The sequence below is a fragment of the Panulirus ornatus genome, chromosome 33, assembly GCF_036320965.1.
Source record: "Panulirus ornatus isolate Po-2019 chromosome 33, ASM3632096v1, whole genome shotgun sequence".
Taxonomy (NCBI): Eukaryota; Metazoa; Arthropoda; class Malacostraca; order Decapoda; family Palinuridae; genus Panulirus; species Panulirus ornatus.
Genome location: NC_092256.1, coordinates 22,940,694 through 22,954,604, shown reverse-complemented (window position 1 = coordinate 22,954,604; position 13,911 = coordinate 22,940,694). Strand labels below are relative to the sequence as shown.

At 41.1% G+C, this 13,911-nt stretch overlaps 1 protein-coding gene across 2 annotated transcripts in view; it reads left to right on the top strand.

Annotated features, from left to right (window-relative positions):
• The window catches only part of LOC139759600 (very long chain fatty acid elongase 6-like), a 37,368-nt gene extending 24,512 nt beyond the window's left edge, over positions 1–12,856 (top strand). For both annotated transcript variants that reach the window (XM_071681908.1, XM_071681909.1), the window contains exon 2: positions 7,149–12,856. In XM_071681908.1, the coding sequence (XP_071538009.1) occupies positions 7,149–7,704 (556 nt within the window). In that variant the 3' untranslated portion in view covers positions 7,705–12,856. The remainder of the gene's footprint in view (positions 1–7,148) is intronic.
• The last annotated feature ends 1,055 nt before the right edge of the window (positions 12,857–13,911 follow it).

Below are 13,911 nucleotides of genomic sequence, written 5' to 3'. Positions count from 1 at the left end.
GAAGAATTTCGGTGAGACGGGATAGTCTCCCACGAGTCTCGGCTTTGACGGTATTTTTAACGTAGTTGTTCTTATATTGATGAGGAGGTAAGGTTAGGTTGGTGACAGGAGACACAGGCGGTTGGTTAGGTTAAAGGGAAGATGTCAATATTTGATGGTGGCCTACCACCCACCCAGGTCAGCGTGAGGTAAACCCGTGTTGCGTCAACCCTCTTACCTACCAATCCTCACCACGCCATCCTGGTGGGATAATACTCGCTTCTCCATCCTGATTAGCCGATCCTCCCCGCACCATACTGATTGGCTGGTCATTGTCATACCAACCTGATGGGCTGAGCCTCGCTTCTCCGTCCTGATCGTGACGCCTAAGCCGCAAACGTCCATTATGATGGAGTGTCTCAGGTCATGATGCTGGGAGGATGCCCATGATGTGGGTCCTCTTTGGGCATGTCCCAGGTTATTAAGGGTGGCCCTTGGGGATGCTTCTGGGTTAGGAGGGGTGGGACATCTGGTCTCAGGCCGGCAAGGGCCCGTACACCTGGTTACAAAGGGGTGACCCCAGGACGCGGTGCAGTCACCAGGTAGGTAGGGTCCACGTGCATGAGGAGGTCGTGTCTGAGGCAGATACAGTATATCAGACGGGAAGCGACCCCCTGTACCGTCCACCACCTCACGCGGTGTTGGGGTGGGGGAAGACCTTTACCGACGATGGTTCGTCTTATCTGCTACCTGACCCCAGGTAGGCGTGATCACCCCACAGCCCCAGGTACCGTCAGGTGGTCATGGTTACCTCTTCCCCCATAGCCCAGGGTACCGTCAGATGGTTATGGTCGCCACTTCCCCCCACATAACCCGGGTACCGCCAGGTGGGTATGGTCGCCACTACCCCAGGTACCGCCATGTGGGCATATTTCCCCGACCCCTAGTTCAGTAAAGTAGACCTGCTCTTGTGATTGTCAGTAATGTCCTAAAATAGGAAGTAACGATGGTATTTTTTGATCATACAGCTCCGCAAGCTGTTCACGATTTCCAATCACAATACTGAATACTCCATGCCCTTGAGGTATACCCCTCAACAGCCACATCACTCCCGTTCGCATTCAAATCATCCATCTTGCCTTTCATGATATATTATTTTCATGGCCAGGTTATATAACTTAGCGTTCCTGCACATGACGCATTCACGGGCCGTCCAGGGTCGAGCGCATAGTTTCGAATCCTGGTTGCGGCAGTCCGTCTACAGTCAGCCCTGCTGTTCATCCGCCCCCTAGGGGTTGGTCGATAAAATGGATAACTGGCTCAGGCTAGGGTATATACATAGTTTTAGTGGGATGGCGTTGATTAGGGCCTTGGCTTCCCATGCCTTCTCAGCTAACAAAAAAAAAAAAAAAAAAGTACACTGTTTACACCACAGTTGGAGTGCACTTTCAGATTTTGGTCACTACACAATATGAAAAGTAAAGAGAAATTTAGAATAGATTCAAAGAAGGGCATCAAAACACATCGTTCAGATACAAGCCTCTCGAACAAATTAAGAGACCTAACTTTATACTCCCGAACATGGCGCAGACTCCGAGGAGATCGAATAAGTTTCGTAAATACGACTAAAGCTTGACGGAATGGCATATGAAAATTCTTGTCATTATAGATTCCACATCCCGAATTAACGGTACGATACGGAAGATGTAACATCAACGTAGATGATCATCTTTGTTATACAGGAGAAAGACAGGAATAAGTATTAGCTAGATGGATGTTGACGTAGAGACTTGATACCCACCCTCAGATTAATGATAAAGAAATACTTCAGTAATATCTACTATCAGTAAATAGGCCTGTTTGCTTCATGAAAGACAGAATTTGAAGTTGAACTATGCAGATAAAACTTCTTTTTTGAGGAACTTCGTAACAGTCCAACTGCGGAACCGTTCTTGTTCATACTTTCCTACATTGTCTCCGTGGCAATATGCTCGCCGGGATTTTTTTCTTTTTGTGGGTTGGGGGCTCGTCAAGTCGAAGAAAGCGGTGGGTGGAGTGGTTCCTTGTGATTTACTACCCTGTCTCTGCCGTATATACGATGACTTAAGGGCGTCACTACGGTCGTCCTCCAGCAGGTAACCTAAGCGTCGTGTCTTGTGTTACCTATCCTTCCTGTGTACTCTTACCCACCTCTGGTCCCCCAAGGTGGGCAGGTTTTCCTCTACTCGTCCCTGGGAGGCTGCCTTTCAGGTAGACAGGCCTCCCTCTTTACATGTCCTTGGAAGACTACCCTCCAGCTCTCCCCCCCATCCCCCCACCTCCACTGGTCCTTGGTAGCCTAGCCTCCAGGTCACCAGTTCCCGGAACATACTTCTGTACCAAAGTCTTCCTCCCTTGCACAAGCCGCCCGCGTGTTGACCCTTTAGCACTAGACCTTGGTCAATCCAAGCCTCTCAGACAACCTTTCTTATTATTTTATTTGATTATATATTTTTATCTCACCAGTTTGACCTTCAAGCTAGTGTTGACCAGACAGGTTAGGCGAGCCTGAACCCGCTAAGGTGTTGAAGGTTTCTTCCTGAACCTGCATTCTTATTTACTTCTACTGTTGCTTTTTTTTCAGTCTTCAATGACATCTCCGCTGACTTCCTGTTCCCTACTGTCTTAGCGCTGCCTATTTGCTATAGGATTCTTGGCTTCTCTGAGGTAGACTTAATTATTTGTGTGTTATGAAGTCAGTAGAGATTAGGTGTTACGGTGATACCAAATATGATCGTGTTCAGTGTTGGAGTCGCAATGCTTTTGAAGGAGCGAGGAAAGTGGCGAGTTACACTTTATCAAGGGAAATTGTAGGAGATCGTGTCTTCTCTTGTTTCTTTCTCTCATTCCAACCCTCTTTATGTAGCAATTAAGGTCCGGACTTTATTTCCGCTATTGTCCTGGACTAGAGCCTTCAACATAGAAAAGTTTTTTTTTTAAGAACATTAAGCTTGCTGAGCTGCTACTACAGCTCGAGGAAATGCTTTACTTATGTTTACTTTCCAAGAAGCAGCTGTTACAAGACTGAGATCAAAGAGAAGATGGAATATATTGAGAAGAGTTGTCGGATACATGATTGTATTTATCACTCGACAGCCACCGAGATAATGTATTTATCAATCGACAGCCACCGAGATAATGTATTTATCAATCGACAGCCAGAGATAGTGTATTTATCATTCGACATCCACAGAGATATTGTATTTATCAATCGACAGCCATAGAGATAGACAGGCCAGAAGGAAAGCTAAACATGTAAGAAAGTTCAGAATAAAGCAAAGAAATGGAGGAGCCTGGAGCATGGCCCACACTGAAGCTTACTAAACATCACAGAATTGCAGTCCCACAAGATGGATGATCACAGTGACAAGATGGGAGAGGTTTTACTGGATGGATCTCGACTTGGGGAAATTCATGCTCATTTTAAGGGAGAAGAATGAAATTTGTTTTACGAGGTGACGGGAATCACAGCAAGATAATTGTTAGAAGCCTTAGAGCAATCAATGTAATTTAGGAAGGACCTACACCGATTATGCTTCCAAGGTCTCTGCGGGGGAAGTGTTAATATTTCAGTGGAAGAGCAGAAAAGTCGAGGCTCAGGTTCACAAGCACTTTTTGTCCTGAGACCATCACGGGTACCACGTGGTCCCACACCTGTGAACCCTCACCTCCCCATCCTCCCAACGGGATACCCTAATGCCCCCCCCCCCCCCCCCGGTCTACCTTACATCACATTTCGCTGTAAACTATTCCATTTCCAAATTAGCTGTTGACAGGTTCTAACCAGTTTTGGTGGGATTGGGGGGCGGGGGTGTCCTCTGGCGATCGTGTGTGACAATATGGGGAGGGGTCCATGGTGGCCAGGCTGTACTATACTCTCTCCCCCGTCCACCAGGTGGGACGTGATAGCCATGGTTGTACTACACACCTGCACCAGGTGGGTCATGAAGGCTACGGACGCACTGCACACCAACGTTAAGTGGGTCATGATGGCCTCTATATACCTACACTGATTGGTTATGAGGGCCATGACATCTATACCCCTACGCCAGGTGGGTCATTATGGCCATGGCCCCACTGTATGCCTACAATAGGTAGGTCATGATGGCCCTGGCCTCTACACACATTAGTGAATTATGATCATGGGGTCACCCGAGTGTTTTGGCAGCGACTGTACTTTTATCATTTGCGAAGCAGCAGCTCAAACTGGCCACCAGCTGTGGAGCAGGAGGTCTGGTTGACCACCAGCAAGAGGTCTACCTGGTCACCAGCTGTGCAACAGCATCAGCAGGTCTTGGTGATGGGAGACCCCAGTGCGGGATGGGAGGCTCCTCACCTAACGGGGGGGGGGGGGGGGGGGGGGCTCCGGTGAAACTATTAGAAAGTCTTTAGTTACCTGTGGCCTGTTGCGGCTTGTGTTTACATTGCCTTTTCTTGTTGACTCTCTGTTGCTTTTAATTTCTAGTGATTCATTAGACTGTGTCCTGCACGAGAACCTATTCTACACGGGGAGGGCAGGACAGGGCACAGTTGAGTAGGTTAAGACCAGGTTGGGCAGGGCAGGAGAGGGTTAGAACTTTGGGCCTGGTAAGGTCTGTTTTAGGGAGGCGGCCGACGGATGAGGCAGGTAGCCAACTTATGTAACCGGCACAAGTACAGTCCTCTTCCCTGGGTAGAGCAGTGGGAGAGGTATGAGGAGAGCACATATCCGGGGGAAATTTTAGGAAAGCAGAGTAGTGGGGAAGGCACGAGAAGAGCACAGCAGTGGGGGAGGTGTTGTGAGAGCAGAGTTGTAGGGGTGTTGGGAGAGCTGTGCTGTAGGAAAGGTATGGGAAGAACAGAGCAGTGGAGAAGACTTGGGAGAGCATACCAGTACAGCAGATATGGGTGTAGCAGAGCAGAGAAGTGGAGGAGGTGTGGGTAGAGCAGAGAAGTGGAGGTGATGTGGGTAGAGCAGAGAAGTGGAGGTGGTGTGGGTAGAGCAGAGAAGTGGAGGTGGTGTGGGTAGAGCAGAGAAGTGGAGGTGGTGTGGGTAGAGCAGAGAAGTGGAGGTGGTGTGGGTAGAGCAGAGAAGTGGAGGTGGTGTGGGTAGAGCAGAGAAGTGGAGGTGGTGTGGGTAGAGCAGAGAAGTGGAGGTGGTGTGGGTAGAGCAGAGAAGTGGAGGTGGTGTGGGTAGAGCAGAGAAGTGGAGGTGGTGTGGGTAGAGCAGAGAAGTGGAGGTGGTGTGGGTAGAGCAGAGAAGTGGAGGTGGTGTGGGTAGAGCAGAGAAGTGGAGGTGGTGTGGGTAGAGCAGAGAAGTGGAGGTGGTGTGGGTAGAGCAGAGAAGTGGAGGTGGTGTGGGTAGAGCAGAGAAGTGGAGGTGGTGTGGGTAGAGCAGAAGTGGAGGTGGTGTGGGTAGAGCAGAGAAGTGGAGGTGGTGTGGGTAGAGCAGAGAAGTGGAGGTGGTGTGGGTAGAGCAGAGAAGTGGAGGAGATGTGGGGAGAGCAGAGAAGTGGAGGAGATGTGGGTAGAGCAGAGAAGTGGAGGAGGTGTGGGGAGAGCAGAGAAGTGGAGGTGGTGTGGGTAGAGCAGAGAAGTGATGTGGGAAGAGCAGAGAAGTGGAGGAGGTGTGGGGAGAGCAGAGTAGTGGAGAAGTAAGTGTTGGGAATGCAGAGCAGTGAGGGTACCTTAAGATGGTAATGAGGTAATCTTTCATGCTGACAGATGCTTCTGAAAGCCTGAGTGATGCTTAGATGGTGTGAGGAAGCAATGTGATATTCGTATGGGTGCTGAACTTGGTGCACAATATGAAATCGTGGCATGGAAATTTTGTCCAATAAGAAGTTTGTTATAGTTGACAATAAACCATCACATGATGTATGTAGTATTTATGGATTAAATACTGTCCAGTTCCCAACTTATTTTGTATATTTTAAACCTATCTCATTCATCAATTAATCTCTTTTGGTGTCTTACACAGGCTGCTTTTCAAAGTTTGCTTACTTTCAGCTTTATATGTTACAAAGGTCCACAAAATTGTGATGTTTCATAACATAGATATAAGGTACTGACCAAAAAAGAGTAAATATCACATCAGTTTCGAATAGCTTGTGCTTTTTATAACAATATAGGCCTGTTCATGTAGGGGAACATACCTTGGAATGTTTTTTTTTGATGCATCAGCTACTTTGGTTTTGTGTACAAGTTAGATTTTTAATCCTGTGGCAGATATATGAAATGAAACTTTCCTAGTGCATTAAAAGATAGAATATCTTATGTTAGTGAAATGAATACCCATGATAGTAGTATAGTTTCCTCTTTATTGGTGTAGTAGGGTATTGGAGTTCATGGGAGAGGACTCTAGATGGTGGCAAGGATACCCTTATTTATATGTACATGATCAGGAGTATTTTTTGTGAGATTCCTTTCTGAGTACTCCAAAACACATTACACACTTTGGTTTTCCATCTTTCAGTTTACATACCACACATGTATCATTTACATATTTTTCACATTTGCAGGAGTATTTTTTGTGAGATTCCTTTCTGAGTACTCCAAAACACATTACACACTTTGGTTTTCCGTCCTTCAGTTTACATACCACACATGTATCATTTACATATTTTTCACATCTGCATGTTTTTATATTCACTGTCTATTCATTTACATAACATTCACATGCTTTGATGTATGACATTAGTGTTGTTAGTCTGCTAGTAGTGTCTATGGATAAGATGTGGAATCATGTATCACCTGGGAATTTGAAACATTTTTGTGAAAATCTTTGCCAGTCTGTTGGCACATTGCTGGCTATCTTGCAAGCCAATGTCCTGACATGTTGCGGCCCTTGGGTTGAAAGGATGAAGGTTCATGGCCACTTTAAAACTCATACTATCATCCACACTGTAATGTTGAATATTTGATAGCTATATAACTCCTGATTCAATGGAATTTTGATTATTTACCATAAATTTGATACAAGAATTATGCCAGCATGATATTTGTGAAGTAACCTTCTTATTTTTATGTAAATTCTCATAAAGCTTTTAGTATGAAAAAATCATTTTCAATTTATTTTTGAGCTGTGCCATGTACGTCTAAGCAAGCATTCCTTCAAGATTGGATTTCTGATGAACGTTCCTGTCTTTCAGCTTCCTGGATAATCGTGTTGGTGGCTTCTGGAACTGGATGTTTACACTGAGCAAGGTTCCAGAGCTGGGTGACACAGTGTTCATCGTCTTGAGGAAGCAGCCCCTGATCTTTCTGCACTGGTACCACCATGTCACTGTCTTGCTGTATGCATGGTACTCCTATTCTGACTACATTGCCACTGCTCGTTGGTTTGTCTGTATGAACTACCTGGTGCACAGTATCATGTACAGCTACTATGCACTTAAGGCCCTGAAGTTCCGTGTACCACGGTGGATAGCTATGAGCATTACCACTGCTCAACTAGCCCAGATGGTCATGGGTGCTGCTGTTAACATCTGGGCATACCAGGTGAAGCAGGCTGGTAATGAGTGCCATGTGTCTTATGACAACATAAAAATCTCTCTTCTTATGTATATATCCTACTTTGTCCTCTTTGCGCGCTTCTTCCGTCGGGCTTATGTGGTGAACCCCAAGCAAGTTGGGGCTCAACCAGCCAAGAAGGGTCAGGAGTCTTTGGCTTTTGAAGGAAAAAGCAGCAAGGGGAAACTGGAGTAAAACAGTGAAAGCAAATTAGTAAACAGAAGTTGTCATGGTAAAGGTTACATGTGTTTACCTTGAAACATTTATTTTGCAAAAAGACCATAATTGTAAGTATCTAGAGACTTGTTTCCATCAAGTATGCCTTGGTTGTTACCGGTTCTTGCTGTTCTCCTTGCCACTGTTGTGTTACTTGTGGCATCAAGGTATGATCAGAGAGTCTTGTGGGTGCTAGGGTACAAGCTCTGATCAAGTCTCAATACATGTCTATTGGAGCACAAAATAATTAACTTAAGTATATGTCTCAGCATTATTGACAAGCAAGCCAGATTTAGTGATTTCAGGAAACTTCATGAAACTCAATCACTGGGAATGGGAGCACGTATATTTCCCATTACCTTGGCTTCATCCAGTTTTATGGATGTATTAAGTTTCCAGTGAAGAGCCTTATCTCTGTCCAGCCACTGGTGTGCGACAGTACACAGTTATAATGACCAGTTTTTAGTTTCTTAGTACCAACATATTGAGGGTATTCACTGTAAGCTGCAATATGAGCACCATCATTTCAGAGATAAATAATGTCATTAACAAGCATTCAGTTTCATATCCACTGGCAAGTTCTTTATACATTAGTTATTTGGTAAGAGCAGCCACTGTTGATTTAAAGTGGATACTTATTAAAGCTGGTAAATAAATATGTTTTCTAAGTTGAAGATTAATATTTTCAATTGACACCAGGAATACTATCTAATTTACCAGTAGACTGCTGACTAAAAGAAACAAGGTGGTAGTTAGGTTATCTTGCAGAAAAGGGTTGACAATTGTTACAGCAAAAGATAAACGCTGTATATGTTTGTTTTAGATAGGAGATACCAGCAAAGATTGTGCCTGGCTAATTACATTACCACAGTGGAATAAAGCAAGCCTTGTTCCATATCATTCCAATGACTGAAAATGTAATGTCTGGGTCCATAGTATGTGTGACATAGTCAGGTACATTTAGCATAATAGGAGGTGTAACTTAACCTAAGCATATAAAAATTAAAACTGAAGTAATACATTGTGAAATAAAAAAGCAAGATTTACCTTCACTCATTTAAACTTGGTTAGCATTTGCAAGTCCTAGTTGATACATAGGTGAGTATTATACTGTATTCCATAATCTATGTGATGCTCTATAGGGATGAAATGTACATTCCTCATCTTGCATCTTAGAATGGAGCTAAAACATATCCTTAACCAAACTGTTCTGAGACATTCCAAACTGTCATTTCCCTCTTCAATTGCATTCCTTCCACATTAAGAACCTGTTTGCATCTTTCTGGGTTTATATGATCTCACTTACAGGTACTTCTTATACTCCTAATGTTGAATAACTATCATTCCCTGTGTTGCTTTTCTTCATAGAGATTTATGATTTTGTTTAGTTTACACATGTTATTTCTGTTTTGTATTAAAGAAAACCTCATGTGGTTCCATGTGCAGTGATATTAATATGAAAGGGTTCTCTCCTCTCTTGGATTATTATTGATACATGATTCAGTTTTTTTTTCGTGTTCAACATTTCTCTTATTAGTAGGTAGCACCAGGAACAAAGAAATATATACAACTATGAAAATGCAAAAGTAATATTGTGAGTAGTAATTTGTTTGAAAAATCTTTGCTGTCGTTTCACAACTAATTAGTACTTTACTATTACCTTACTGAGGAAATAGTAAGACCTCTCCATTTCTTTTGCTTGCAGTTATTAAATGTAGTGTTTGAAATGAATTTATTTCCAGGAGTGTAAATATTCATGTAAGCTTTTGATAAGATTGTTTCATTAATATGATTTAAGATTATGATGCATATATAACTTTAGTCGCACAATGACTTGCATTTGGTTTAATTTTTTTCTTATAATCCTATAAATTTTGCTGTCTCCGTAATTTGTAAATTTCCTTACTCGGTAAATGTTTGAAGAATGGCTGTCATACATAATTATTATTTTTGAAATTTGGTAGTGAAACCTCAAACAACACTGTAGTTCTATTCATTTTGTACTTAGACTTTCTGATTTTGGAAACTGTTATAGTTTCCTGGCTTTGAATGTTTTGCCTTGTGTATGTAAAATTTCCTCTGCAAGTTACAGTATTAATATCTTTTCCTTTTTATCAGTTGTGTGTTAAGTTGGTTAGATAGCCTGGTTGGTTTTGAAATATCACATCATAGAATGGAAATAGAGGATGTGTAGGATAAGATTAGCATTTTTCTATCTGTAAACATGCGCCAGTATTTCAGTGGTATATCTTTTGTCTATTCATCAGCTACACATTAAACCTCTTGATTACTTTTTACTGGAAAGTACCGTGTCCATTAACTGGCATCTCAGAAGATCTACACATTATATCTAGAAATTTAGGATAGTTCATTAAATTGGAGAAGTAATTGGAAATTTTTCTTATCTTTAGATAATGACAGTAACATTGCAAATAAACTCGTGTTCATGCAAGAATTCCTTACTGAACATGGCAACGTTCTGCGAGTTTAGATATTACAGTTTACGAGCTAAAACCGGTACAGTAACCCAGGAATATTCATTTGAACGAGTGATTTCTTTTTAATATACTACTAGAAAAACTTGGAGGTGAACATGAGGTATTTTGGGAATAATGAATTTTTTTTTTTATTTTGCTTTGTCGCTGTCTCCCGCGTTAACGAGGTAGCCTGGGGATAGGGGAGAAAGAATACTTCCCACGCATTCCTCACGTGTCGTAGAAGGCGACTAAAGGGGACGGGAGTGGGGGGCCAGAAACCCTCCCCTCCTTGTATTTTAACTTTCTAAAAGGGGAAACAAGAAAAATTCTTACCATCTTAAAATCTGAATGTAAGTTTCAGTGAATAGCATGAGAAATTCACTGCAGAGCTTGTTGCACATCACTGATTTCCTCAACTTGGGGATTTTCTTTATCTCAGGTGTATTCTTAATTATGTTATCCTAAAGAGCTTCCTTTGTGGTTTGAAGAAAAAAGTGGAAAAGTTAGTATATTAAATATTCCTACAAAAAAAAGTAAGAGGTTGAAAGGAGTTTATATAGGTAGTATTTCTTGTTAATTTAACTCTGTAATGTTGCTTATGAAACTTCAAGCTACAAAAGCTTTCTTTATTTTGAAGTGTTACCTAAAACTGAAATTATGCTCTTTTGACTAACTTTGACGAAAATACAGTTAACTGCCAAATGATGTCCTTGATGCCGTTTCCATTTGATAAAATCTAATATCAAACCACTGTAAATAAATTTTCAGAAATGCAGTTCATACCAGAACTGGAAAAGTCAAGGTTTATCCATTTCATTCAAATCTGGATGTTAATTTCCTTGAAAATGAAGCATTTAAACAGCATTATGGAACAATGAAAAGTAATTACAGTAGCAGCTACACTGAAAAATAAAACTTAATTGACCAATAAACAAAACAACTACTTTATATGATCAGTCTATACTGAAACTATGGCAATGACTAAATCCTTATGACATGGAAAAAGCTCACATTAGTTTTTAAAGCTCATGGTGTATAGGTAACTATACTTTTGTGTGAATACAGATGTCAGTGTTTTAATTTGTACCACCAATAAAATTTCATGGATTTTGAAAATAATAAGGAAAGTACTTGTGATATGTGATTCAGAGAAGCACTAGATTACCTGTAAAGTCAGATGTTACACTTGATTATGATCCCCATAATATTAAAGGATGGAAAACTTGTTCAGGTACAACTTTGTAAAAGTTTAATTTCACATTTGAGTTCGTTGGTCAATCTGTTCTTTTTATAGGGTATGTCAATTAAATCCTTTTCCACATAATACACATATGTAGATTTTGTAAGAAAACAGACTTCAAGAGGAATGATTGTTTGTAGTCACTTATAGGTAACAAAATACTGAAACCCCTTGAAATCTGCTTTTTTTCATTGTAAAAGTATTGTTAATGTTCTTTAGATGCACAAATGCTTTATGTATGTTAGTTATATTTAGGTTGATTGGCATGATGTAAATGCAGATGGTTGTACAAGGTGTAGGCTACATTTACATGTGCCATTAGCCTTCCATTGGTTTCCTTTGCCATACAATATAATGGTTTCTGAAATTCAAAAATTAAATATTAAGCTTGGGAAGCCAGTTGTAAAGGAAACAAGAATTAAAGCACCAGTGTTAATGGCCCCTGCTGTGTCTAGTCCAAGGTCCCAAGCACTCAAGCCATCCTCCCCCGAAGCCTCAGAAGTTACTATTTAAAGCTCAATTTCTGTCCACTATTACACCAATGTTGTGACCTTCCGTGGAGGATAGTCTCTTTAGTGTTATTATGTAGGTTGCCAATGCATTGCTGCTGGTAGGAGCAATTGTTGTGTAATATGTATTGCTCTCCTAAGGTACGCTACATGGGTCAGTTTTGGGGGTATAATAAAATATGCAGCAGTAGTGTAAATACTGTCTAACTGGATTTTTTTTTTATAATAATATTTACATCATGGCTTAGAGGAAACAAGAGTTTGTTTCCAGGATATGTGCCCTGTTATCAGAATTATCACACAATGTGGGTAGCAAGATGTACAGGATATATGCTATTTTTCTCTTGCATTTGTTAACCAGTTAACTTAGCAAATTTTTAGCTCTACCAATCAAAGAAAAGAGCATGATTAGTCACCACAGCATAAGCACTCAAGTACCTTTTGTGTTAAGATTTAGGTGCAATTGTCAGCTAGCTCAAGTAGAGCTGCACTTCCTCCAACAGCACTTGTTAATTTAACTTGTCATCTTGCCAACCTGAGGCAAATATTTCTAAAGTAGGGTGTTGGTAACATGAACTACAAGTTGGAAGTTAATTACTTAGTGGAGAACTTAAAAAAAAAAATTAAAACATGGCTTCTTCTGTTGTATAATTTTGGTTTAATAAACTTGTGCCATTTAATTTTTATGAATTGGAAAAGGTGTCATATGTCTTTGCAAGCATTAACGTGTTTTAACAGAATGGAACATGAATATTATTGTATTTGCCCTGTTCATGTTCATTGATTTCCTTCCAAGTTACTTGTTTCTTGTGACCACAACCTTTGCATAAATACATTACAAGGGGTAACTACTTAAACTCCTGTCTGGTGGTGCCGAACTGTTAAATAAATGGAGGAGTGTTTAATTTTTTTCTTTATCCTGTAAGTCATATGAAAGAAAAAATTTTTGGTATGAATATTTTTTTGCAGACGATTAAATTACAATTTCTTCATATTTAACCGTGTAAGTTGCAAATGCATGCTGCTGTTCCTTCATTTATCATAAAATGGACATTAGAGTGATAGTATCATCAGATGTTCAATAGAAAAAGTGCATAAAATTCTGATAATGCTAATGCAGCTTTTACCTTATCACCTTACTTTAAAAGTGCAAGAAATGTATTTATGGATATAATCTCAATCATGTTACTTTGTGCTGGTGGGGATAGATAGGATAATTACAGTTATCCCATCCAGCACAAGCTCATGCTGAACTTTGTATATTACAAGTCATCCTATAGTGCCCCTTATAAAACCTTGCTGGTGTAAGGTTAGAGAAAAAAGTAACAAGACTAGTAATAAACACCAGTCACCCTCAAACTTTGTAGCATCATTTTTTTTTCTCTAACTGCTGTAGGGCTATTTGTAACCATCCCATCTCAGCTGGCTAAGCACCCTTTTCATGGGAATGGGACTGCTCTCCCTGGAAGAAATGCCCAGTGATCCAACTTTTACTTCAGTCTAATTACATTACCACAGTGGGGAGATTGTCCCAAAGTGGTATGTGATGAATATTACAGGGGCTTTATTTTGTATGGCTTTTAAGTTTTCTGTAATTCACTCCACCTGCTTTGATAAAAATACAACAGGGTTTAGTAAGATTAGTGATTAGATTCTAAAGTTTTTAGAAAGAGATTTATGCAGGTATGTATTCCCAGTGGCAGTACTGTTGGTCAATAAAATTATAATCGCTGACAGACGAAGAATGGCTCATCCACATAAACACCTATACACACACATTCAATGTTGCCTTTATCCATTCCTGGTGCTACTCTGCCCTACAGGAACCAGCATCGCTACCCCCAGCTTCAGTGATATAGCGCCAGGAAAAGACAAGAAAGGCCATATTTCTTCAGTCTCTAGCTGTCTTGTTATGCACTGAAACCACAGCTCCCTATCCACATCCAGGCCCCACAGACCT